Source organism: Aethalodelphis obliquidens, unplaced genomic scaffold, assembly GCF_003676395.1.
Source record: "Aethalodelphis obliquidens isolate GAN/ISIS:26980383/991018 unplaced genomic scaffold, ASM367639v1 scaffold10, whole genome shotgun sequence".
Taxonomy (NCBI): domain Eukaryota; kingdom Metazoa; phylum Chordata; class Mammalia; order Artiodactyla; family Delphinidae; genus Aethalodelphis; species Aethalodelphis obliquidens.
The window spans coordinates 42,096,576-42,124,566 of record NW_020837954.1 but is presented as its reverse complement, the minus strand read 5'-3'; the positions used below and the strand labels follow the sequence as shown (position 1 = coordinate 42,124,566).

Genomic DNA, 27,991 nt, shown 5'->3' with positions numbered 1-27,991 from the left:
TGAAGATGCTCAATAAACATTATATATCCATGGAACCATCTCTGGAAAAGAAATCTTGGCTATGTGACTACATACCCAGCGCAATAAACAATAACTGTTTTAACCCATTCACCAGGGGTAATTCATGTGGAAACCTAAAATTAAAAATAAGTGAAAACAGCTGGCTCATGATGATTTTGTCAAGAAAACTTCAAATATACAAAACCCAGATGGCTGGCATAGAACAGCACAGAAGATACCAGTGAGTAAATATCAAATGAATAATCCTAGCCATTGAGAATTTCTGTTCACTTTCACTCCATAAAGATTATTTCAAAGTGGATTTCTTTATTCATCATGAAGAATTATGCATGGAAACTGACAAAAGCTTAATCTCCAATATTTACAAGCAGCTCATGCAGCTCAATATCAAAAAAAACAAAGAACCCAATCCAAAAATGGGCAGAAGACCTAAACAGACATTTCTCCAAAGAAGATATACAGATTGCCAACAAACACATGAAAGAATGCTCAACATCACTAATCATTAGAGAAATGCAAATCAAAACTACAATGAGGTATCACCTCACACCAGTCAGAATGGCCATCGTCAAAAAATCTACAAACAGTAAATGCTGGAGAGGGTGTGGAGAAAAGGGAACCCTCTTGCACTATTGGTGGGAATGTAAATTGATACAGCCACTATGCAGAACAGTATGGAGGTTCCTTAAAAAACTAAAAATAGAACTTCAATATGACCCAGCAATCCCACTACTGGGCATATACCCTGAGAAAACCTGAGTTCAAAAACAGTCATGTACCACAATGTTCATTGCAGCTCTATTTACAATAGCCAGGACATGGCAGCAACCTAAGTGTCCATCGACAGACTAATGGATAAAGAAGATGTGGCATATATACACAATGGAATATTACTCAGCCATAAAAAGAAATGAAATTGAGTTATTTGTAGTGAGGTGGATGGACCTAGAGTCTGTCATACAGAGTGAAGTAAGTCAGAAAGAGAAAAACAAATACCGTATGTTAATACATATATACGGAATCTTAAAAAAAAAAAAAAAAGGTTATGCAGAACCTAGGGACAGGACAGGAGTAAAAACGCAGACATAGAGAACGGACTTGAGGACACGGGGAGGGGTAAGGGTAAGCTGGGACGACGTGAGAGAGTGGCATGGACTTATATGCACTACCAAATGTAAAATAGATAGCTAGTGGGAAGCAGCTGCGTAGCACAGGGAGATCAGCTCAGTGCTTTGTGTCCACCTAGAGAGGTGGGATAGGGAGGGTGGGAGGGAGATGCAAGAGGGAGGAGATATGGGGATATATGTATACGTATAGCTGATTCACTTTGTTATAAAGCAGAAACTAACACACCATTGTAAAGCAATTATACTCCAATAAAGATGTTAAAAAATTTTTTTCAAAAGACGAATTATGCATGGAAAACTTGAACGAAATGTCTGGAAAGTAAGTTGGATTGTGATTTGAAAATTCTAGTAACAAATGATACTCTGACTTTAATTACTGAATTCAATTACTTCACAGACTGGAAACTCACTCAAGACCTGTGAAAAATGCCCCTTTTAAAAAATGTATTAGAGGGAATTCCCTGGCAGTCCAGTGCTTACAGGGGGCACAGGTTCCATCCCCGGTCAGGGAACTAAAATCCCGCAAGCCGCACGGTGTGGACAAAAAAAAAAAAAAGATATTAGAAATTAATAACAGAAGGAATTTTAGAAAGTTCACAATATGTGGAAATTAAACAATATATTCTTAACTAATGGGAGAAATCACAAGGGAATTCAGAAAATGCCTTGAGATGAATGAAAACACACAACATACAAAAACTTATAGGATGCAGCTAACACAGTGCTTAGAAAGAAATTAATAGCTGTGAATATCTATATTAAAAAGAAAGATCTCAAATCAGTAACATAACCTTCCAATTTAAGAAATTAGAAAAAGACTAAACCCAAAGCAAGCAGAGGGAAGGAAATAAAGACTAGAGCAGAAATAAATAAAATAGAGAAGCAAAAAACAACAAAGAGAATAAACAAAAACCAAAAGTTTGTTCTTTGAAAATATCAACAACATTGACAAGACAGCTGGACTGACCAAGAAAATAGAGAAGACTCAAATTACTAAAATCAGGAATGAAAGAGGTGCTATTACAACTTTACAGAAATAAAAAGAATTATAAGGGAATACTATCAACATGCCAACAAATTAGATAAGCAATATGAATTCCTAGAAACACCCAAACTACCAAAACTGAATCAAGAAGAAATAGAAAATCTGAATAGAACTATAACAAGAGATTGAATCAGTAATCAAAACCTTCCCACAAAGAAAAGCCCAGGCCAGGCAACTTCCCTAGTGAATCCTACCAAATGTTTAAAGAAGAATTAGCACTAATCCTTCACAAACTTTTCCAAAAAACAGCCGATGGACTTCCATCTCATTTTATAAGGCCAGTATTACCCTGATACCAAAACCAAAGACATCACAAGAAAACTGAAAACAAACATTTCTATAAATATAGTCACAAAAATCCTCAACAAAACACTAGCAAAGTGAATCCAGCAACATATAAAAATGATTACACACCATGACCAAGTAGAATTTATCTCAGGAATGTAAGATTGGTTTAACATATGAAAATCATATTAATAAAGGACAAAAACCATATGATCATCTCAGCATACAAAGAAAAAGCATTTGACAAAATCCAACATCCTTTCATGATAAAAACATTCTACGACTAGGAATAAAAAGGAAGTTCTGCAACCTGATAACAAAATCACATAAAATCCACAGCCTACACAATATTTAATGGTGACTAATATTAGGAACAAGACAAGATGTCTGCTCTTACTACTTCTATTCAACACTGTATTAGAGGTTCTAGCCAAGGCAATTAGATAAAAAAAAAAGAGAAATAAACGGAACGTGGATTGAAAAGGAAGATGTAAAAGTATTTCTATTAGCCCGTGACATGATTTTGTACATAAGTTTTAAGAAACCTACCTACCAATTAGAACTAATAAATGAGTTAAGTAAATTTGCAGGATACAAGGTCAATATACAAAAATCTATTGTGTATCTATACACTAGCAATTTTTTAAAATTAATTTATTTATCTTTGGCTGCATTGGGTCTTTGTTGCTGCGCATAGGCTTTCTCTAGTTGCGGCGAGCGTGGGCTACTCTTTGTTGTGGTGCACAGGCTTCTCATTGCGGTGACTTCTCTTGTTGCAGAGCATGGGGTCTAGGCACGTGGGCTTCAGTAGTTGTGGTACGCAGGCTCTGCATTGTGGCGCCTGGGCTTAGTTGTTCCGCGGCATGTGGTATCTTCCCAGACCAGGGCTCTAACCCATGTTCCTTGCATTGACAGGCGGATTCTTAACCACTGCGCCACCAGGGAAGCCCATACACTAGCAACTCAATGAAGGAAAGAACAGTCTTTTTAAAAAATGGTGTTGGGATGATTAGATGTCCACATGGAAAGGAATAAAGTTGGACCATTACCTCACACTATATACAAAAATTAACTCAAAATGGATCATAGACCTAAATGTAAGAGTTAAGACTATAAAGCTCTTAGAAGTACTACAGGAGTAAATCTCTGTAACTTTGCATTAGGTGGGTTTCTCAGATATGGCACCAAAAGTACAAGTAACAAAAGAAAAAATATGTAATTAGACCTTAACAAAATTTTTAAACTTTTGTGATTCAAGGATACAATCAAGAAAATGAAAAGACAACTCATAATATGAGAAAACATATATAAAGATTATAATCTGATAAGGGACTTGTGTCTAAAGTATGTAAAGAACTCTTACAACTCATCAATAAAAGGACAAATAATTTTTAAATGGGCAAAGGATCTGAATAGACATTTCTCCAAAGAAGATATACAACTGGCCAATAAGCACATGAAAATATGCTCAACATCAAAGGCCATCACAGAATTGCAAATCAAAACCATAATGGGAAACCATTTCACCCACTTGTATAGCTATAATTAAAAAAAAAAAAGATAGGCAATAACAGGCATTGGCAAGGATATGAAAAAACTGGAACCATGTTACGTTGCTGGTGGAAATGTAAAATGGTCAGTTGCTTTGGAAAACAGTGTGGAATTCCTCACAAAGTTAAACATAGAGTTACCATATAACCCAGCAATTCCACTACTAGGTATATATACCCAAGATAAATGAAAACATATCCACACAAAAATTTGTACACAAATGTTAATAGCAGCATTATTCATAATGGCGAAAAAGTGGAACCAGCCCAGATGCCTATCAACTGAAGAATGGAGAAACAAAACGTGGTATTGTCCATACAACTGAATATAATTTGGTCTAAGAAACAAATAGAGTACTGACACATGCTACAACAAATATAAACCTTGAAAACACTGTTAAATGAATGAGGCCAGACACAAAGACCACATATTATATGATTCCACCCATATGTAACGTCCAGAATAGGCAAACCCAGAGAGAGTAAATAGATTAGTGGTTGCCAGGAGCTAAGAGGAGGGAGGAATGGGGAGTGACTGCTAATGTGAATGGGGTTTCTCTTTGGGGTAATGAAAATGTTCTGAAATTAGATAGTGGTAATGGTTGCACCACTTTGTGAATATACTAAAAAGCCACTGAATTGTGAACTTTAAAAACGTGAATTTTATGGTATATCAATTATATCTAATAAAATTATTATCATTTTTAAAAATTTATTTATTTTAGGCTGCGCTGGATCTTCGTTGCTGCATGCAGGCTTTCTCTAGTTGCGGCAAGTGGGGGCTACTCTTCGTTGCGGTGCACGGGCTTCTCATTGCAGTGGCTTCTCTTGTTGTGGAGCACCGGTTACAGATGCGCGGGCTTCAGTAGTTGCAGCATGCGGGCTCAGTACTTGTGGCTTGCGGGTTCTAGAGCGCAGGCTCAGTAGTTGTGGTGCACAGGCTTAGTTGCTCCACAGCATGTGGGATCTTCCCGGACCAGGGCTCAAACCCGTGTCCCCTGCATTGGCAGGCAGATTCTTAACCACTGCGCCACCAGGAAAGCCCTTAAATACATACAAATGGATGTATGTCCTATAGATCTTGTTGGAGGAATTTGCATTTAAATAGATATTTCTTTTTTTTCCCAAATTAAAATTGACTGTTGTCTGTTTGAAATGACCAATAACTTATCCTTTAAAATGACATTACAGTTAAATTATACATATATTTGACGCATTGATCGTTGTCTAAATTAATATCTCTTATCTATGAGTAGTAGTTTATTTTAAAGTTGAAAATATTTTGAAGTGAAAAATTTCTGAGATGCTAGTATCCATACATAGCCCTTAATATGCTAAAATTTAGTAAATGTGTGAGAAACGGCTTAGCATTTTCTTAGGTTATTTTTTAAAACAATTTCTAATGTTTGAACATTTCCTTAGCATCTAGTGCTTTTAAAGATTCTTTACTTTTTCTTTAGTGATATCAGGGCCAAGCAAAACAGAAATCAAAGAGTAAATGAATTTCTGGCAATTCTATGTTTAATCAGTATTCAACTCATGGTGGAGCAATTAAGCAAGACTTCCCATGTTCAGTAATTTCCATATCTTGGTTTTTCCAGAATGAATTTTCAAAACAGTGTTTCCAGGCTTTCTGAATGTGAATGTTAATATACAGAAGTTTCTTGGCCTAGGTAAGAAAAATATGAATTTTTTACTTTTTCTCCCTCTTCCTCCACATAGTCTATGTACTGGAGAGATTACTCAGGAGTCCAATTTCATTTGCTATTTTTAAGCTAAGTACACTGGCTTTTTTTACAATAAATGCCTATATCAAAAAGGCCAAGCTCATATGGTCATTGAAGTTAATTGTTTGTGTTATATCGCTATGTACATTATTAGTTTGCAATAAATGACACAAGGGACTATGTCAAATTCATAATAAAAGTAAACAGCTATGGTGGGGCTTGATCTTCTGAAGTTGGGTTATATTATAGCTAGGGTTGCCAGATTTAGCAAACAAAAATACATGATGCCCAATTAAATTTGAATTTCAGATAAACACTGAATAACAATTTCAGTATATCTCAAATACTACATGGGACATATTTATGCTAAAAAATTATTCATTGTTTATCTGAAATTCATACAGAACTGGGCATCCTGCATTTTATCTGGCAACTCTAATTACATGAATAAGAGAGGTTTTCTGCACTCTCCTTACAAAAAGCTGCCCAGACTATCAGTAGGATATGAACAGACTGAGAGGTCCCTACATTTCTGTCCTGGCTGGTCACTGAACAGTTAAGGAAGTATCCAGCAAAGTCCTAGAATTGGGCTGGCTTGTGATCGGATCCTGGTCTATTTTTAGGCTGAGATAAATGGGACAGTTATTCCAGGGATTGGGGAAAAGCGAGTCATATTTAAAATTGTGGAGAAGTATGTGCTTGAGAGGGGAGGGGAGGGTGTCATATATTGTCACAGTAAAGGCCACTTCAACCACATCATTACTGTGCACATCCACCCCACCCCAGGCAAAACAAAGTAGGTATAAATGATGTCCTATTAATTGGAAGGAGCCAGAGGGCTCCCTGTTTTTGAATGTGTGGATTGAGTACGTCAAGCAAACGAACAGTGAGATGGGAAACTGGCTTTGAAATCATCTTCACTGGAATGAAGCTCAGTTACTTCAAACCCAATGCATCTGACACTGATGCATTACCTTCCCCTCCTCATTCTTCCCCTTTCCCTGACTTCATTCATGTATTCAACAAATATTTGAGTGGCTACTCAGTTCCAGCATGTGCTAGCTCTGGCCATATACCCATGAGCAGAATAGGCATGGTCCCTGCTCTCAGAGAACTTATAGGGGGAACATGCTGATATAATCACGAAAATACATGTTTAATTACACATTAAGACATTGCTATGAAGAAAAGATGTTGGTTGCTATGAAGAAAAGGTGTTGGTTATAATCAAGATGGTATACCACTACTGATCTTTACGGTGCTATTATAATGAAAAAACACTATGAAGCATCCTAAGAATTAAACTTTTTAAAAGAAAGTATTACACATTTTCCTGTTTAGGGAAATAATATTGCATTAATATTCCAGGGCACTTAACACCTGTCTCCTCACTGGGGTCACCGCGGAGGCTCCCAGACGACTGTAGTGCAGCTACTTCTGGCCTGGAACGCAGCTGCTAGTTAACAGCTGTACAGCCTCAGAGCTCCACACTCAAGGCCTTGAAGAGGGGCTCACCGCACCCAATTAAATAACATATATTTCTATTTTCGAATAATGCATCTTGTGTCTTGCGGATGTACCTGGAACTAATGAACAGAGGTACTTTCTGCTTACCTGAGCTTTCTCAACTCGGTTTTGGCAATTTTCTTTTTCAGTTAAAAATTCCTCCCCCACACACACTTTTTTCCCCATATACCACTTCATCATCTAACCGATGGAACCCAGTTTAGCCTTTTTCACTGAACGGCTGGAAGAAGGGAAAATCAGGAAACTGGATGGGGCAGGGGTAGTGTCAAAACTTTCTTTGGGGGGCCCCAAGCAACCTTACCCCGAGTGTCCAGTCCTAACTCCTGGTTCCTTTCCCTTGGACAGGGCTCGGGCGGCCCAAGGATGAGGCGAACTGAGGTAGAACAACCGGAGCCTCTGCCCGCAGTCCTCCCTCCACCTCTTTGCCACCTCGGGCTGCATTTTCCGGACCGGAAAAAAAAGAGCCGGGAGCACACTCGCCGCGGCGATGGACCGCCGGCCTCTGTGGGAGGAAGGCGAGTCCGCAGCCCCGCGGCCACTTTGATCGTTGCGCGCCTCCAACTTCACAGAGTGCACCGCTCAGGGGGTGCAGCCCGGCCTCCGCCCAGAGCGACCCCGGTCCTCGCGCGAGGAGGAGCTGCGGCGGGAAAGCCGAGCCGCCGCCCGCGGTCTAGAGGCCACCCGCCCGAGTTTTTCCGGCCCTCAGCCCGCGGCGGGGGAGGAGCCGCCGCCACTCGCGTTCCCTGGCCCCCATCGCCGCCGGCGGAAGGGCCGCGCGCTTCGCGGAAGCGCGGCCGCAGCTGAGGATCAGCTGCTGGAGGAGGCGGAGAAGGAGAAGGAGGAGCCTAGCGGAGGGGGAAGGGGAGGGAGGGGACCGTCAGGAAGCCGCGAACGCCACCGAGTGTCTGCACACCTCGCTCCGTCTGCTATGGCTGGTTAAAGAACCATCCGGATCGCAGCGCGGGGGGAGGGTCGGGTGGGGGGAGAGCGCCGGCCGCGCGTGAGGCCGAGGGAGGGGCGGCGGCGCGAGCGGCGGCGGCGGCGGTTCCAGCATGAAGAGGAGAGCTGGCCTGGGGGACAGCATGAGGTCAGTGGTGGGCTTCTTGTCCCAGCGGGGCTTGCATGGGGACCCCCTGCTCACTCAGGACTTTCAGAGGAGACGCCTGCGAGGCTGCAGAAACCTCTACAAGAAGGACCTCCTGGGCCACTTCGGCTGTGTCAATGCCATTGAATTCTCCAACAATGGAGGCCAGTGGCTGGTCTCAGGTAAATCAACCCCCTTCCTCTCCCTGCGCCTCCCGGCCCCCTTCCAACCTCCCCTTTCCGTTTTCCCTCGCCACCCTCCTCCTGCCCTCCGTCCCCACCCCCTCCCTCCTCAACCCCCCCTTCGGCGGTGGGAAGGTGGGTGTCAAATTAAAACCCTGGCGGGGGAGGGAGGGAGAGAGGGGTAGGAGAGGATGTCTTCTATAAAAAAGACCTAAAATGGTTGACAGGTCCTTAATTCGCTTTATCCCAAGTGTAAAGTGATCTCTCCTGATGACTGCGGTGGAAGTGTGGGTCGGGGAGGGGGGCGAGGTTACCGCTTGACAAAGTTTGATAGGAAACTCTTCCTCCGCGTACTTTAAAAGGTGCTGGGGGCATTTGAGCGATTTGGTGGGGGAGGAGGCCGCGGCACGCCGGAAGCCGGGGGCGGCGCGGGGGGAGCTCGAGCCCCTGTCTCCGTCGTCCCGGGAAGGGGCTTTGGGTCCGGGGGCCGGGCTGTGACAGGGCGGCCGCCGGAGGGGTCGGGGCTGCGACTACGAGTGAACGGAGGGGAGGTGACGAGCGGGTCCCCTTGGGCCGCCCCCTCGTCGCCCTCGGGCCCAGCGCCATCTCCTCGGGTCCTAGAGTGGCCTCTTCCGTATCTTGTTTTTCTTATGGCTTTGGGAGTGCCGAGGGCTCTGGAGGCCAAGGGGCACCGGCCTGAACTTGAATGCGCAACTTGCGAGGCAGGGGGTGGGGGGCTGGACGACCCCCGGGAGACTTGTTGGCTGGAGCCCCGAGCCCGCACCCCCTTTCCCCGCGCCTGCCGTTGCAGGTGGTCTCCGCGCCTCCTCCTCCCGCCCAGCTGGGCTTGGTTGCCCCCCGGCTCCCCCTCCGGTGTTGGGTAAGTGGCGAAATCGAGGCCGGCGCTCTGGCCGGGCGGTGTAGGCCTCGCTCTCTCGGGGCTCCTAGCGACAGGCAGCTGAATCGATAGCCTATTGCTCCCGGGGAGGCCGGGGCCGGGCGGGTGGCGGCGATAGCTGCTCCGGGGGAGGTGCTCCTGCCGCCCGTGGGGGCGCTCGCCGCCGCCGCCCTCATCACGGGGGTCGCGGGCCCACGGCTGGCGAGAGGGGATGGGTTACGCTGGGGGCGGCTCCCCGAAACCCGGTTCAGGGGAGGAGAGCGAAGACGGCTGATCTGGCGTTCCCGCTCGCTTTCTGCCCTCCCAACCCCGTCCCTTTTCCTATATCGAGAGGGAGGAAGGGGGAGCCCAGCGCTGGACGTGGCGCTTCGCTTCACCCAGGCCGGTCCCCGAATGATTTTCTAATTTACGTCAGTGGGCAGCTCGCCAGAAACTTCTGGGATCATGGCAAAGCATCCGTCTTCTTCGCGAGTAACATTCGGAAGTGACACGGAGCGTGCAGTCCAGTTTGGGGGTAACAGAGATAAGACTTGTGATCATTTCATGATAAACCTTCTGGGGTTTCTCCAGAACTGACTTGACTTTTCCACTTCAGATCGTTTTCTCTTTGACTAGGTAGATTTTGGTCCTAGATCATCTCCTGAAGAAATCTAATATTCCACTTCGAGACATACCCCAAACAAAAGCTTCCTTCCCCCACAGGGCCAAAAATTCCAGGGGGCAAAGATGGGGGAAGAGCTCTTTACAGAGCTCCCAGTTTTTTTCCCTGCTGCTACTTCTGTATTCATCATACTCCTGTCTACTTCCCAGACTGATGTATTCCAACAGACATGTTCCCAGACACAAGTAAATGCACCCTACAGGGTGAGGGAATTTAGGGGGTGCTATTACAGACTGAGCTAATCGTGTTGATTAAATCATAAATGTAGTCATACATTGCTCAATTTAACAGGCTTTTTATTTATTTATTTTAAACATCTTTATTGGAGTTTAATTGCTTTACAGTGGTGTGTTAGTTTCTGCTTTATAACAAAGTGAATCAACTATACATATATCCCCATATCTCCTCCCTCTTGCATCTCCCTCCCACCCTCCCTATCCCACCCCTCTAGGTGGTCACAAAGCACCGAGCTGATCTCCTTGTGCTATGCTGATGTCCCTGTGCTATTCGGCTGCTTCCCACTAGCTATTTTACATTTGGTAGTGTATATACGTCCGTGCCACTCTTTCACTTTGTCCCAGCTTACCCTTCCCCCTCCCCGTGTCCTCAAATCTGTTCTCTACGTCTGCGACGCTTTTTAAAAGTAACAGATTTATTAAGATATAATTCACATGCCATACATTTCATCCATTTAAAGTTCATTAACACTTTTTAAATATATATATTTATTTATTTGGGCTGCGCCGAGCCCCAGTTGCCGCCTCTGGTTCCCCAACCAGGGATGAACCTGGCCCCCTGCATTGGGATGGTGGAGTCTTACCCACTGGACCACCAGGGAAGTCCCCATTAACACTTTTTTAAAGATGCTAAAAAGTTGCCTCCATTTTCTACCAGTTAATCCTTGTGTAGTACCTTCCCCCATGAACCCAATTTTCTCTAGACTTGACCAGTTCATTTCCTTTATCTTAATTTTAGTCTGTAGAGGAGCAGGGTCCTTTCCACAGGCAGGCTCTGGTAAACCTTCTGGTTCTAGGCATTCATTTCCTCTTTTCTAGGCCTGAGTTGCCCATCTCCATCAGTACTTCCTGGGTTCCAACTTTCTTTGCCCCTTACTCCTCCTCCTTCCCGGCACGCTTCCTCTAGCTTTCTTCCTGTTTCCTTTTTATCTACTCATGTCCTTGTTCCTAGTCTTCCAGTAGGCTTTTTCACCTGCCTCTCCAGTTTAGCTCAGCTACCGTTAGCTTTTCTTACTTGTTCCCTGAACGGTAGAATTAGCTTATTCACCATCTAGTATGAGTACAACTTATGCAACAGAAAGTTCCTCCTGTTCGCTTCAGATAAGGAAGCCCCCTCTGGGAGTCATAAATACACTTGTTAAAGCAAATTAAATTTTGTTCTGGGAAGTCCTTCAATAAGCTTCCCAAATTTAAAACTATTTAAGGTGTCTACATCTTATTTATCATTGTCCTTCTTTAGCAGTTAACACCTGAGGGGAGGAGCACATGGTATTTTGAGGCTAATGTTATCAATCCCTAATGTTTCACCAAAAATGTGGTGGGAGGCCAGACTCTAGGATGGTAATGAGATTACTTTTATACATTTTGTTGTAGTGCTTGTATCTTGTCTGGATTGGTTAAAGCTCTTGAAAGTGGTGATTAAAGTGAAAGTTTGTTCCACAGAAAAGGAGATCAGACTGTGGTTACCAGAGGAGGGGGCGGGGGAGTTGGGCCGGTGGCAGGGGAATTGGATGAAGGCAAGTCAGAAGGTACAAACTTCCAGTTATAAGACAAACAGGTACTAGGGATGAAATGTATAATGTACAACATGATAAATATCATTAACACTGCTGTATGTTATATATGAAAGTTAAGAGAGTAAATCCTTCGAGTTCTTATCACAAGAAAATTTTTCTATTTCTGTAATTTTGTATCTATATGATAGAGTGAATTCACTAAACTTATTGGGATTATCATTTCATGATGTATGTAAGCCAAATCATTACACTGTACACCTTAAACTTATACAGTGCTGTATGTCAATTATATATCAAAACTGGAAGAAAAACAGTTTTTTAAAATGATAGATTGTTCATAGTTTGCTCACTGTTTTCATTTTCTAATTGTTTGGGCAGGCTCACGTTTCTTGTAACTGATACACTATTTGGGGTTTTTGTTTTGTTTTTGTCTTTTTTTGTTCTTTTAATTTTATTTATTTATTTAGCCGCACAGCTCGGCCTATGGGATCTTAGTTCTCCGATCAGGGATTGAACCCGGGGCAGTGAAAGTGTCGAGTCCTAACTACTGAACTGCCCGGGAATTCCCTGACGCACACTATTTGATAGAATTAACTTAGACCTAGGCCAAAAATAATATTTGCATGATTCCTATGGCCTTATAAAAATGCTGTTTGTTAAGGATACATCATTGCTTTTTTGTTCTAATAGCTAGCCCCTTTTCCAGGGCACAATGAGGCCAGCAGATATTAAGAGTAAAGCAGAGAAAACCAGGAAGGAGAAAAGGTGCTCAGCTGGGAAGTGAGTGTGTGACAGCAACAAGTGGGAGGATGTTTTTTTGACATTTTGAAATACAGAAGTATTTTAACCTAAAAAGTATTTTTCTTTTTTTTTTTTTGCGGTACGCGGGCCTCTCACTGTTGTGGCCTCTCCCGCTGCGGAGCACAGGCTCAGCGGCCATGGCTCACAGGCCCAGCCGCTCTGCGGCATGTGGGATCTTCCCGGACCGGGGCACGAACCCATGTCCCCTGCTTCGGCAGGCGGACTCTCAACCACTGCGCCACCAGGGAAGCCCTAAAAAGTATTTTTCTTTATTGCTGAAAGGGGCATTACTGTGATATCATGTAAGACAGTGTGGTATAGCATACACATGGTTAAAATCACTGCTGTGTCATTTAATGTGTAACTTTAGTCAAGCTGCTAAGCCTCTCTTTCCTGATTTAAGCAATGGGAATACCAGCACCCACCTGAAGGGCTGTTGTGACAGCTACATTAGGCAAAGTTTAGATTGGGTACTGAACAGAGTTCCCAGCCTTTCAGAAAAAATGCTGAGTTTGTTTTCTTTCCCCTTTGTACTTATAACTTGTGGTTTCATTATTAGCTGGTACTTGTTCTTACAGTGATGGTAATGGACATGTGCAAATGGGGCAGACAGGATAGTTTTGTGATTTTTTTGATGTGGAATGAGGAGGCACAATATGGTGGGGAAAGAGCCTGGGATTTGGTGTCACGTGGTATGTTGGAGGCTCTACCAGTCACAGATTGTACGAATTTAGGCAAGTTCCTTCATTCCTCATCAGTAAACGGGATTAACAAATTGCCCTCACTACCTAACAATGAGGTCTGTTCAATGAAATGTCATATGTGAAGGTACTTTGTGAACTGTATGGGTTTGAGTGAACATTATAAAGGACAGCTTATGCCTGATGCAGTCTTATCTTAGAATATTTATGGGTGTTAGTTCTTTGAGAGATAAGGAACAACATTAAGTGCTACTTACAAGAGATTGTAACACCATCAAGGAGGTTATGGTAGTACACATATTTAAGGGATAGCCTGGGTTTACCTTTTAAGTCTTTGGTTGCATCTGATTCTTTCTTTAAATTGCCTCCATTGTCTCCTCTTAGGTTTCTCCTTTTCCCCAGAATGGAAATATGTTTGCTTAAAAGTCTTTTTATTTTCTCTCGGGGAAGGAGATGAACATCTTCTTGCATTCTGACTGCTAGACCAATCAGAATGTAGCTCTGGGGGAATTCCCTGGCGGTCCAGTGGTTAGGACTCAGCGCTTTCACTGCGGGGGTCAGGTTCAGTCCCTGGTTGGGAACTAAGATCCCACAAGCTGTGAGGCACAGTCAAAAAAAAGAGTGTAGCTCTGTATATATAACTCTCTGCTTTCTTATATCTTATAAATGGTTTTGGTAAATAGAATCTTAGCAGTAAATAAAAATATTCAGCTCTTTGGGATAAGAGTTGCTGTAATATTATTTACCCTGAATTGATGTTTAAGGCATTGGAACTTGTAGCACTAGCAGATTAATAGCCCATAGTGTGAAGTTTTGAGTTACAGTGAGAGATTATGATTTCTTTTTTAATGCTTATGACTAAATGTAGAAAAAGCACCCTCAGAAGCTTTTCAGATAGCATCAGCAACTATACTGTTTCAGAGTGTTAATTAAGTAGGAGTTGTGAATGGGGAGAGGCATTAAATTACTTGGGCATAATATTTATAATTGGACTCACTATTTAGTCCTATTTCTATTTCATATGGGTCTCCCATATTCTTATGGGATATAAGTATCCACAGTTATATAGAGAGATTAAGAGTCATATAATAAGGACAGTGATGCATCTCACAGGGTTGTGGTGAGGATTGAATGAAATAACACCTGTAAAGTTTTTAGCACAAGGGCCTAGACCATGCTGTTGCTCTGGTTGCTACTGCTGCTGCAACTGTTACTACTGTAACAGTAGTAACACGGAGGCCCGCGTACCACAAAAAAAAAAAAAAAAAAAAGCTTTTGTAGTACGTACGTTTTTGTTTTTTTTTTTTGCGGTACGCGGGCCTCTCACTGTTGTGGCCTCTCCCATTGCGGAGCACAGGCTCCGGATGCCCAGGCTCAGCGGCCATGGCTCACGGGCCCAGCCGCTCCGCGGCATGTGGGATCTTCCCGGACCAGGGCAGGAACCCGTGTCCCCTGCATCAGCAGGCGGACTCTCAACCACTGCCCCACCAGGGAAGCCCAGTACATACATTTTGACATGGTGATTAGGGAATCAATTCTTGGATTTTCTTCTGGACTTTTCTGTTTACTGATAATGCATTGCTGTGAAGGTGTTAAATTTTATTCTTTGGTCCATTTATTAGTTCAACAAATAGTTTTTTTTTTTTGCGGCACGCGGGCCTCTCACTGTTGTGACCTCTCCCGTTGCGGAGCACAAGCTCCAGACGTGTAGGCTCTGTAGTTGTGGCTCACGGGCCCAGTTGCTCCGCGGCATGTGGGATCTTCCCAGACCAGGGCTCGATCCCGTGTCCCCTGCATCGGCAGGCGGACTCTCAACCACTGCGCCACCAGGGAGGCCCCAGCAGGTTCTTATGTTATCCATTTTATACATATTAGTGTATATATGTCAATCCCAATCTCCCAATTCATCACACCACCAACCCCCACCCCTGCCACTTTCCCCCCTTGGTGTCCATACGTTTGTTCTCTACATCTGTGACTCTATTTCTGCCCTGCAAACCGGTTCATCTGTACCATTTTTCTAGGTTCCACATATATGAGTTAATATACGATATTTGTTTTTCTCTTTCTGACTTACTTCACTCTGCATGACAGACTCTAGATCCACCCACATCTCAACAAATGACCCAATTTCGTTTCGTTTTATGGCTAAGTAATATTCCATTGTATATATGTACCACAGCTTCTTTATCCATTCATCTGTAAATGGACACTTAGGTTGCTTTCATGACCTGGCTATTGTAAATAGTGCTGCAGTGAACATTGGGGTGCGTGTGTCTTTTTGAATTATGGTTTTTTCTGGGTATATACCCAGTAATGGGATTGCTGGGTTGTATGGTAGTTCTCTCTTTAGTTTTTTTAAGGAACCTCCATACTGTTCTCCATAGTGGCTGCATCAGTTTACATTCCCACCAACAGTGCAAGAGGGTTCCCTTTCTCCAAACCCTCTGCAGCATTTGTTGTTTGTAGATTTTCTGATGATGCCCCTTCTAACTGGTGTGAGGTGATACCTCATTGTACTTTTGATTTGCATTTCTCTAATAATTAGTGATGTTGAGCAGCTTTTCATGTGCTTCTTGGCCATCTGTATGTCTTCTTTGGAGAAATGTCTATTTAGGTCTTCTGCCCATTTTTGGATTCAGTTGTCTGTTTTGTTAATATGAGCTGCATGAGCTGTTTATATATTTTGGAGATTAATCCTTTGTCCATTGATTCGTTTGCAAATATTTTCTCCCATTCTGAGGGTTGTCTTCTTGTCTTGTTTGTAGTTTCCTTTGCTTTGCAAAAGCTTTTAAGTTTCATTAGGTCCCATTTGTTTGTTTTTATTTCCGTTACTCTAGGAGGTGGATCAAAAAAGATCTTGCTGTGATTTATGTCAAAGAGTGTTCTTCCTATGTTTTTCTCTAAGAGTTTTATAGTGTCCAGTCTTACATTTAGGTCTCTAATCCATTTTGACTTTATTTTTATGTATGGTGTTAGGGAGTGTTCTAATTTCATTCTTTTACATGTAGCTGTCCAGTTTTCCCAGCACCACTTATTGAAGAGACTGTCTTTTCTCCATTGTATGTCCTTGCCTCCTTTGTCATAGATTAGTTGACCATAGGTGTGTGGGTTTATCTCTGGGCTTTCTATCCTGTTCCATTGACCTATATTTCTGCTTTTGTGCCAGTACCCTACTGTCTTGATTACTGTAGCTTTGTAGTATAGTCTGAAGTCAGGGAGTCCGATTCCTCCAGCTCCGTTTTTTTCCCTCAAGACTGCTTTGGCTATTTGGGGTCTTTTGTGTCTCCATACGAATTTTAAGATTTTTTTGTTCTAGGTCTGTAAAAAATGCCATTGGTAATTTGATACGGATTGCATTGAATCTGTAGATTGCTTTGGGTAGTGTAGTCATTTTCACAATTTGATTCTTCCAGGTCAAGAACATGGTATATCTCTCCATCTGTCTGTATCATCTTTAATTTCTTTCATCAGTGTCTTATACTTTTCTGAGTACAGGTCTTTTACCTCCTTAGGTACGTTTATTCCTAGGTATTTGATTCTTTTTGTTGCAATGGTGAATGGGATTGTTTCCTTAATTTCTCTTTCAGATTTTTCGTTGTTAGTTTATAGGAATGCAAGAGATTTCTGTGCACTAATTTTGTATCCTGCAACTTTACCAGATTCATTGATTAGCTCTAGTAGTTTTATGGTGGCATCTTTAGGATTCTCTGTGTAGTATCATGTCATCTGCAAACAGTGACAGTTTTACTTCTTCCTTTCCAATATGTATTCCTTTTATTTCTTTTTCTTCTCTGATTGCTGTGGCTAGGACTTCCAAAACTATGTTGAATAATAATGACAAGAGTGGACATCCTTGTCTTGTTCCTGATCTTAGAGGAATTGCTTTCAGTTTTTCACCATTGAGAATGATGTTTGCTGTGGGTTTGTAGTATATGGCCTTTATTATGTTGAGGTACTTTCCCTCTGTGCCCACTTTCTGGAGAGTTTTTATCATAAATAGGTGTTGAATTCTGTCAAAAGCTTTTTCTGCATCTATTGAGGTGATCATAAGGTTTTTTTCCTTCAATTTGTTAATATGGTGTATCACTTTGGTTGATTTGCATATATTGAAGAATCCTTGCATCCCTGGGATAAATCCCACTTGATCATGGTGTTGTTGGATTCTGTTTGCTGAGGATTTTTGCGTCTATATTCATCAGTGATATTGCTCTGTAATTATCTTTTTTTGTAGTATCTTTGTCTGGTTTTGGTATCAGGGTGATGGTGGCCTCATAGGATGAGTTTGGGAGTGTTCCTTCCTCTTCAATTTTTGGAATAGTTTGAGAAGGATGGGTGTTAGCTCTTCTCTGAATGTTTGATAGAATTCATCTGTGAAGCCATCTGGTCCTGGACTTTTGTTTGTTGGAAGATTTTAAATCACAGTTTCAATTTCATTACTTGTGATTGGTCTGTTCATGTTTTGTATTCCTTCCTGGTTAAGTCTTGGAAGGTTATACCTTTCTAAGAATTTGTCCATTTCTTCCAGATTGTCCATTTTATTGGCATCGAGTTGCTTGTAGTAGTCTCTTAGGATGCTTTGTATTTCTGTGGTGTCGTAACTTCTCCTATTTCATTTCTAATTTTATTGATTTGAGTCCTCTCCCTGTTTTCCTTGATGAGTCTGGCTAATGGTTTATCAATTTTATTGTCTCAGACAACCAGCTTTCAGTTTTATTGATCTTTGCCATTTTCTTTCTTTCTTTTTTTTGCGGTATGCGTGCCGCTCACTGTTGTGGCCTCTCCCGTTGCGGAGCACAGGCTCCGGACGCGCAGGCTCAGCGGCCATGGCTCACGGGCCCAGCCGCTCCACGGCATGCGGGATCTTCCCGGACCGGGGCACGAAACCGTGTCCCCTGCATCGGCAGGTGGACTCTCAACCACTGCGCCACCAGGGAAGCCCCTGCCATTTTCTTTGTTTCTATTTCATTTATTTCTGGTCTGATCTTTATGATTTCTTTCCTTCTGCTAACTTTGGGTTTGTTTGTTCTTCGTCTAGTTCCTTTAGGTGTAAGGTTAGATTGTTTATTTTAGATTTTTCTTGTTTCTTGAGGTAGGCTTGTATTGATATAAACTTCCCTCTTAGAACTGCTTTTGCTGCATCCCATAGGTTTTGGATCATCGTATTTTCATTGTCATTTGTCTCTAGGTGTTTCTTAATTTCCTCTTTGATTTCTTCAGTGATCTTTTGGTTATTTAGTAATGTATTGTTTAGCCTCCATGTGTTTGTGTTTTTTAACGTTATTTTTCCTGTAATTGATTTCTAATCTCATAGCGTTGTGGTCAGAAAAGATGCTTGATATGATTTCAGTTTTGTTAAATTTACCGAGGCTTGATTTCTGACCCAAGATGTGATGTATCCTTGAGAATGTTCCGTGTGCACTTGAGACGAAAGTGTAATCTGCTCTTTTTGGATGGAATGTGCTATAACTATCAATTAAATCTATCTGGTCTATTGTGTCATTTAAAGCTTGTGTTTCCCTATTAATTTTTGTTTGGATGATCTGTCCATTGGTATAAGTGAGGTGTTAAAAGTCCCCCGCTATTATTGTGTTACTGTTGATTTCCTCTTTTATAGCTGTTAGCAGTTGCCTTATGTATTGAGGTGCTCCTATGTTGGGTGCATATAGATTTATAATTGCTATATCTTCTTCTTGGATTGATCCCTTGATCATTATATAGTGTCCTTCCTTGTCTCTTTTAACATTCTTTATTTTAAAGTCTATTTTATCTGATATGAGTATTGCTACTCCAGCTTTCTTTTGATTTCCATTTGCATGGAATATCTTTTCCCATCCCTTCACTTTCTGTGTATATGTGTCCCTAGGGCTGAAGTGGGTCTCTTGTAGACAGCATATATATGGGTCTTGTTTTTGTATCCATTCAGCCAGCCTGTGTCTTTTGGTTGGAGCATTTAATCCATTCACATTTAAGGAAATTATTGTTATGTATGTTCCTATTACCATTTTCTTAATTGTTACGGGTTTGTTTTTTAGGTCCTTTTCTTCTCTTGTGTTTCCCACTTAGAGAAGTTCCTTTAGCATTTGTTGTAGAGCTGGTTTGGTGGTCCTAAATTCTCTTAGCTTTTGCTTGTCTGTAAAGCTTTAGATTTCTGTCAAATCTGAATGAGATCCTTGCTGGGTAGAGTAATCTTGGTTGTAGGTTCTTCCCTTTCATCACTTTAAATATATCATGCCACTCCCTTCTAGCTTGTAGAGTTTCTGCTGAGAAATCTGCTGTTAACCTTATGGGAGTTCCCTTGTATGTTATTTGTCATTTTTCCCTTGTTGCTTTCAATAGTTTTTCTCTGTGTTTAATTTTTGTCAGTTTGATTTCTATGTGTCTCGGCATGTTTCTCTTTGGGTGTATCCTGCCTGGGACTCTCTGCACTTCCTGGACTTGTGTGGCTATTTCCTTTCCCATGTTAGGGAAGTTTTCTACTATAATCTCTTCAAATATTTTCTCAGGTCCTTTCTCTCTCTTTTCTCCTTCTGGGACCCCTATAATGCAAATGTTGTTGTGTTTAATATTGTCCCAGAGGTCTCTTAGGCTGTCTTCATTTCTTTTCATTCTTTTTTCTTTATTCTGTTCCACAGCAGTGAATTCCACCATTCTGTCTTTCAGGTCACTTATCTATTCTTCTCCCTCAGTTATTCTGCTGTTGATTCCTTCTAGTGTAGTTTTCATTTCAGTTATTGTATTGTTCATCTCTGTTTGTTTTTTCTTTAATTCTTCTAGGTCTTTGTTAAACATTTCTTGCATCCTCTCAATCTTTGCCTCCATTCTTTTTCAGAGGACCTGGATCATCATCACCGTCATTATTCTGAATTCTTTTTCTGGAAGGTTTCCTATCTCCACTTAATTTAGTTCTTTTTCTGGGGTTTTATCTTGTTCCTTCATCTGGTACATAGCCCTCTGCCTTTTCATCTTGTCTATCTTTCTGTGAATGTGGTTTTTGTTCCACAGCCTGCAGGATTGTAGTTCTTGCTTCTGCTCTCTGCCCTCTGGTGGATCTTGGCTGTCTTCTAAAGTCTCCTTCCTTAACACTGCATGTTCTATGCTTACTTACTTCAACCACGTGACTAACTTCACACCTCCTTTACTCTAATTAAGAGTGGGTATACAAACTGTGGTTACCAAGTTGGTTCCTCTTCTCCATTAATCTAACTAAAAGTACAAATAATATATTGTGTTTACTGAGCCTGTGGTTTTGAGTTTGATTTCTGCTGAAAGTATGCTGCTTGAGTATGGCTGAATTTCAGCCAACAGAAATAGGTATCTTTCCTTATAATTATACCTGTGGAAAAAATATCTATGCTTGGGACACAGATAATGTGCTTCAGAATAAAGTGCCTTTTGGAAGAAGGTTTAAACAATGTAACATGGGCGATCTGCCCAGAGAGCACTGTAAGTCATTTGGAAGCACTTTTGACACTTGGAAGCACTTTTGACAGTAAAATGAAGCATAGTGTTATTGCAGGTTAAGTTTACTTCTGTCACCAGCAGCTTCACTCTGCTTCTGTGAAAAAGGTGTTTTCTTTCCAAGCTTGCACACTGACTGGATGAACAAGGAGGGTTACTCTTCAGGTTCTGGTCTTGGATTCCACTTGCTCTTCACCTCAGTTTTTCTAGGTCAGGGATTTATGGAAAGAATTGACAACAGTAGTTCGTCACTTTAGTTGTCTGCTCTTCCCATGCCTGCATGTTTGCACTTGCTTTGCCACCTTGCGCCTCAGTCCTTGCACTGTGTAGTGTTAGACGCCCGAGATTCTATCATGTACCTCTCAGGATACAGAGTTGATATGCAATGGAGATCAGGTCTATGTGCTTTGAGTACTATTTTCCTGTTAGGGCCAATCTTAAGGGAGTTATATTCCAGAGGGCTGGGGCATGTAGAAATCAATGAGAAAATGGCATCTGAAGTAACTGACAAGCTTATAATATATCCAAGTAGCAGAGATTATATTGGCAGCAAGGCTGATTTCCATCTTCCTTTTGCCTCTGCTGGGGCTCCTGCGGTTGATAAAGTGAGGTAAGATTACCTTAAATCGTTGATCAAGTAACTCCTTAGGTCCCCTGCCTTTGCTGGGGTCCTTTATAACTAAGATGACCATATATCCTGGTTTACTTGGGACCATCCCAACATCCTAGTACAATTATTAGTGCTCCTTTCATTCTTGAAAAGGTCCTAGTTTGGATTATAAGTCACATGGCCACCTGCTCATGATTGTCCGAGTTGTCTGGCACTCAGGTAGAACCAAAGCCCTAGTCTCTTAACACCTCCCATTCACTGTTGAATGCCTCTGCTGGAAAAGCTTCCAAGCCCCCATTCTCCCCACGGTCTTTCAACTGCCACTTTTAAGGTACTAAATTGAATCTGAGAGGCAGAGTGGTTGGTTAGTCATTTGTCTCCTCCTTGTCCTCTTATTAGAAAGAAAAACAAACAAAAAGGCTAAAACCATTTAGAAAATGCTAGATCCAGAGGCTAGTAAGTTACCCCTTCCTTTCTATGTACTTCTTCTTATAGTTCTTGTTCTACTGTTCACTTGCTGTACATTCTTTTTTCTTTCTTTTTTTCTTTTTAAGTCTTCCTGTGGGTTGATGTTTTTTGCAGAGTTGATTTTGAGGAAAGATGTTTTGACGAATGATTCTCCACTGAGTTGGAGTTTTTTTCCTAAGGTGTTTTTAACCCAAAGTGATATAATACTAAAACCATGCTAAAGGCTTAGTTTTGTGGAGTATCTATCTAGCACCATATACATTTGGAATAAAAGTTGGCCCCCTCAAGTGTATAGGTTGGCGCGGTGAAGAGTTTTCGGGGATTGTAGTTTTTCAGATATGTGGGCAGTTGGCTGTAGAATATCTTTGGTGTTGTGTAATGTCATCATTAAAGAAGTTTAAGAGATCTGGCCTAGAGTCCTGATTTCACCCTTCCGTGATCTTAGGCTGCTGATGTTCTCCCTCTGTGGAATCATACAGTTTAATTGCTGGAAAGGACTAATGATCATCTAATTGAAGCCTTTAATTTTACATATAAGGGCATAAAGGAGCAAAGAGGTAAAGTGATTAGCCCAGTAGCTCACAACTAGTAAGTAGTACAAGCAAGATTAAAATCTGGGTCTTCTGACCTGGTCCCTCAGTACGGAAAATTATGAGGTTCTGCATTTATAAAGGACTTACTCAAGTAAGTGGCTTACTTCACCAGTACATTCTGTCTGCAGTTTTATTGTCTCTGAACATGGTTGTTTTGATTAAGTTGGTAGTGCCTCATTATTTTGCAGATGAGTAGTAGAGATTTTCCAGGGGGAGGCAGACTGTCACTGTGGCTGACTCTCCAGTTTTAATTCTTAGCCTGCCTATACTTCCTTACTTTAAAAGGTTTTCCAAGAACATTACTCAGAAGAAGGAATTTTTGCAAATCCAGATACCCGTCAGAATCTTATTACACAACTTTCCTCATTCTGAATTTCCATTCAAGTCTTGTATCTAAATTCCAGTTGTATCTTTCATGTTACTCCTTAAAGCCAAGTGACTAATTGGAGTCTCTGAGGATTGTTGTTTCTTTCTTTTTAGGTGTCTTAACCATGTTTGATGGCCTAGTACAGATACCTTATCGCTTGCTGCCGTAGGTGGCTGAAGCATGTTTTGCCTTAGACATACTGGCAAGAAACAACTGAAATTGGCATGTTTGGCAACCAGGTTCAAGCAGCCCTTGATTTTAGTCTCAGAGTTGACCTCTCTGTTTATACCTACTCTTGGGTGGATATTGTGTACCTTCCTGGAAGGACTAAGCATTGGTGCCTGCTTTGGTTCAATTTTTAGAAATAGCCCAAGAAGAGAGAAGAAAGCTTTATTATGTTGTTACTGTTGCTTATGCAAGGAATTTTGCAGAAGTTATGCAGGCAATCTTCTTATTTAAAAAAAGAAAAACTTAAAAATCAGAAACTTCTCAGATTGAATGAAGAGCATCTGTGTTTTAATGAGGAGAGTGTATTGTGCAGGTTAGTTCTGTAGGGCAGAAGAAGTGAGACTGGACATGAAGACAGTCTGTGGTCTGGGAGTACCTCAAAATAAATGCATCATCCACTATCATAACTTCCCTGTAAATCCTTACTGTTGTTGAGGATCTGTTTTTAGCCCTAGCTCTATTTGAGGATCTTTTTGTTCTTTGATATTTTAGAATTCCATACTTTACCGTTGAGAATTTCCTGTTGAATCATACAAGTTATCAGAATATGGCACTTATAAGACAGACTTCCCACTTATTCATAAGTTTTTGAAATGTCATGTATTAATTATGGGAAATTTGGAAAATACATATTTAAAGAAAGAAGTATCCCACCTACTCAGGATGACCATTTTAGATACCTGGGACATATTTTATTTAGACTTTTTGTATTTAAATGTACATATTTTAAAAATAAAATTGGAATTAGGCCATCTCTGCTGTTTTATCTTTTTTTCTTAATATTGACATTTTTTTTCATATGTCATTGAGTATTTTCAAAAGCAGAGTCTCTCAACCTCAACACTGTTGATGTTTTGGGCCGGATAGTTCTTTGTTATAGGCGGCTGTCCTGGGCATTGTAGGACATTTTGCAGCATCCCTGGCCTAAGACTATATGTGTATGCCAGTGGCAGCTCCCCAGTTGTGACAACCAAAAATGTCTCCAGGTATTGCTGAATGCTCCGTGGCGGGGGCAAGATCACCTGGTTGAGAGCCACAATTCTAAAGCAAAAATTCTCAAACTCTTTGGCTTCAGTGAAAAAGACAAATAACATTTTAGTGTTACTGTAAAAGTAGTTTTGACTTAGCAGGCCTCCTGGGGTTTGTGGAACATACTTTGAGAACTGTTCTAATGTATGATATATTATGGCAGCACTGTATCCTGTCAAGGGCCTACATCAGAATTTAACCAGTTCCCTCTCATTCTATTTATTTTTTGCTTTTATCACAATTCTTATAACTAAACCTTTGCAAAAACTTTTTTTTTTTCCTGAGAATAAAATCTTAGAAATGGGATTCTGGATCAAAGTTTTTTTATGATTTATAAAATACATTTGATATATATTTGTCCTCTGAGATGGTTGAATTAATTTATTTATACTTGTACCACTGTATTATTAGACTGCATCATGGCTATTGTTGGGCATCATTTAATCTTTGCTATTCAGTCAATATGTGAAGATGGTATTAAAAATTTTTATTATTACTGAAGTTCTCATATAACTGGACTTGATTATTAGTGAGGCTGAATATTTTTGTCTTAAGTTTTGGCCATTTTGTAGTCTTCCTTTAGGCTGATTACAGTGTAACTGATAAGATTGCAGCTTTCTTTGTTAAAATGGTCACATTCTCCTAATGCCTTTAGAGATTAATCCCTAGTTACTCTGTTTGTGTTTGAGTGTGTGTCAAATCACAACCTCAGGTTTAGAGTCCCCCTCTTAAGGAAATAGGTAGTAGAGGTGCCTGGTAAACTACTGTCTAAATTTCAGAAGTTTGAGCCCCACCTTTTTGACTTTTGTCACATTTCAGGGGTATCATCTGTGCTATTTAACATTTTTTTCTAAATTGACTCCTTAAAACAATATTTGAAAGGAAACTTTATATTATTATAATGTCTATGAAATCATGGGTTTAATGGTCTAGGTTTCTTTTTCCTAATACACATTAAAATACATAATTGTTAAAATCATTTCTCTACTTTCTGAAATCATCCAGTGACCTCTGCTTACTACACTTTAGGAAGAACAGGTGCTTTGGAATCAGACATCTTGGATTTGAATCTCACTTTGCCTCTAACTGATGGTGTGCTCTTGGATAGGCGAGTTTACCTCTTTGTGCCTTAGTTTCTTCATTGGCAGAAAGGGGATGTTGGAGAAGATGATCTGTTAGGTGTCTTCCAACTCTACTCTGTGATTCTGATGTGTATTCCTTTCTCTATTTCTGCTCAGGAATTTGAGACATTGTCTAGGGGTTGGTGTGCTGGCTTAGGATTTAAAAACCCTAGCTCTGTTAAACCCCACTGCTACTAATCATTTAATTTTAGAGAAACTATTTTATTTCCTAGGGTTCTAGCTATCTCTTTAGGGTGTTGCTGCTACTTTAATTTCTGCTTCTCATTTAATGTGAGGTGATTCAAGCAAGGAGTCAAGGCTTCCATCATTGAGGCACACCAGTGCCTCACCCTTCACATCCTTAAAATGGGGATAATGTTTCTGCCTTACTTGCCTAATTGGACATGTGGAAAAATGAAATAATAGGTAGATGAGTAGAATCAGTTTTCAGGAAAAAGGTACTAGGTAAGAGCAGCTTATTAGCAGAAGTATCACTCCTGTGGCTACTTCTGTAGTGAAGAGCAAACTTGTGTGATACCACCTCTCCTTATCTCTCCATACCTGCCTGCACTTGCCATTTGATTTTTTTTTTTATTTCCTGATTTAGGAAGTACCATTGGACCCCAGTTTTGTGACCTTGGGCAAATCACCCCATTTTAACTTATCCATGGGCTAATTGCAGCCTGCACTGAGGCCTGCATTCAGCCTGCAAAAATCAGGTTGCTATCTTCTCTTAAAAAATTGGAAGATCTGGCTGACTTAAGCCTGCACTCTGCTGTGGCAGTAACTGGCTGGAGCTGAGTAGTGGCTTTCCTTTAAAAAGGGTTGTGTAACCTCTAGTCTGCTATTTAATCTGGCAGGTTTCACTCATTTGCTTTGCTACCTGGCCCCTGTTGTACTTGAGAGGCTGGATTGTATTGTGGTAAGGAGCACCGTCTCTGGAGACAGATTACCTGGACTCAGATCCCAACTTCCATTCTTGGTAGCTGTGCACCTTCAGGTTATTTAGTTTTTCTGTAGTTTCATCTGTATAATAAGGATAACACTACCTGCTTCATAGGGCTGTTAAGAGGATTTGAAGAGCCACTACATGTAAAACCCTTAGGATAGTCCCTGACCCAGAGTAAATTTAGCTGATGTTAGCTATTGTTGGAGTTCAAATAGCATAATAATTAGCTAACATTTATCTAGCTTGTATTGTGTATCAGGCAGTGGGCCAAGCCCTTCACACAGATCTATCATTAATCCTAACATAACACTGTAGAATAGAGAGTTATTTTTTCAGTTTTGCAGATGAGAGGGTACAATTTAGAGTGGTTAAGTAACCTGTCTAAAGGTACATGGCTAGTAAGTGGGTAGCAACACTGACAGTTGAACCTATGTTTTTCTAAATTAATTTATTTTAAATTAATTTTTATTGGAGTATACTTGCTTTACAATGTTGTGTTAGTTTCTACTGTAGAGCAAAGCTAAGCCTGTGGTTTTGAATGCTATGCTGTGCTGCCTCACACTACATCCATCTCTAAAGTAGGTTTAATTGCAGAATTGGCATGCTTGGGTAAACAGAGATTAGTGCTCTTAATGTTTTTGTAAGTGATTTGAGGAGAGAATGCATATAAATAGCCCCAATTTATATACGACATTAGTTCCTTCAAGTAGTGGAATGCCAAACCAATGGAAATAAGCTGCAGGCAACTCCTTGGGTGGAATGAGTGAGCAGAAGAGTGGTAACTGAATTTCAGGGTAGGTAAGTATAAAACAATACATAAAGAAAAATAACAGACTGTTTGTAGAATGATGTGCTCCAAGATATTCAGTAAGAGAATCATTTTAGTCTATTATTTGAAGGTAGAAATGGCCAACACATATTTCATACCCATTAGGATAGCTATTATCAAAAAACCAAAAAATCAGAAACAGAAAATAACAAGTGTTGATGAGACATGGAAAATTGGAACCCTGTGCATTGCTGGTGGGAATGTAAAACGATACAGCTGCTGTGGAAAACAGTATGGCAGTTCCTCAGAAAATTAAACATAGAATGTTACCATATGATCCAGGAATTTCATTTTTGGGTGTATACCCAAAAGAATTGATAGCAGGAACTTGAACAGGTATCTGTACAGCCATGTTCATAATAGCATTACAATTGCCAAAAAAGTGGGAGCACTCTAAATGTCTGTCAACAGATTAATGGATAAAATGTGGAATATACATCCAAAAGAATATTATTCAGCCTTAAAAAGGAATGAAATTCGGGACTTCCCTGGTGGTCCAGTGCTTAAGAATCTGCCTTCCAATGCAGGGGACGTGGGTTTGATCCCTGGTCAAGGAACTAAGATCCCACATGTTGCGGGGCAGCTAAGCAGCGCACTCTAGAGCCCACGCGCCACAACTAGAGAGAAGCCCACGCACCACAACAAAGATCCCGCGTGCTGCAACTAAGACCCTATGCAGCCAAACAAATTAATTTTTTTAAAAAATCCAGTCTTTTTTTTAAAAAAAGGAATGAAATTCTGGTACATGCAGCAACATGGATAGACCTTGAAGACATTATGCTAAATGAAATAAGCTAGTCATAAAAGAACAAATATTGTATGAGTCCATTCATATGAGGTACCTAGAGTAGTCAAATTCATAGAGACAGAAATGGTGTCTCTAGAGGTTGAATGGTGGTTGCCAGGGGAGGGGGGAGGCAGGAATGAACAGCTGATACTTTAATGGATATGGAATTTCAGTTTGGGAAGATGAA

At 41.0% G+C, this 27,991-nt stretch overlaps 2 protein-coding genes across 4 annotated transcripts in view; one reads left to right on the top strand and one right to left on the bottom strand.

Moving 5' to 3' along the window:
- Positions 1 to 8,117, bottom strand: part of EXD2 (exonuclease 3'-5' domain containing 2) — a 91,725-nt gene extending 83,608 nt beyond the window's left edge. Inside the window, exon 1 of the mRNA XM_027111606.1 lies at positions 7,584 to 8,117. The gene's annotated coding sequence lies outside the window, so the exon portion shown is untranslated. The remainder of the gene's footprint in view (positions 1 to 7,583) is intronic.
- Positions 8,118 to 8,244: 127 nt separating this feature from the next.
- Positions 8,245 to 27,991, top strand: part of DCAF5 (DDB1 and CUL4 associated factor 5) — a 97,827-nt gene continuing 78,080 nt past the window's right edge. The window contains exon 1 of one of the 3 annotated variants that reach the window (XM_027111601.1): positions 8,245 to 8,548. In XM_027111601.1, the coding sequence (XP_026967402.1) occupies positions 8,335 to 8,548 (214 nt within the window). In that variant the 5' untranslated portion in view covers positions 8,245 to 8,334. Of the gene's footprint in view, positions 8,549 to 9,039; positions 9,429 to 27,991 lie in introns of those variants that run through there. The other 2 variants (XM_027111603.1, XM_027111602.1) reach the window with 2 other exon arrangements.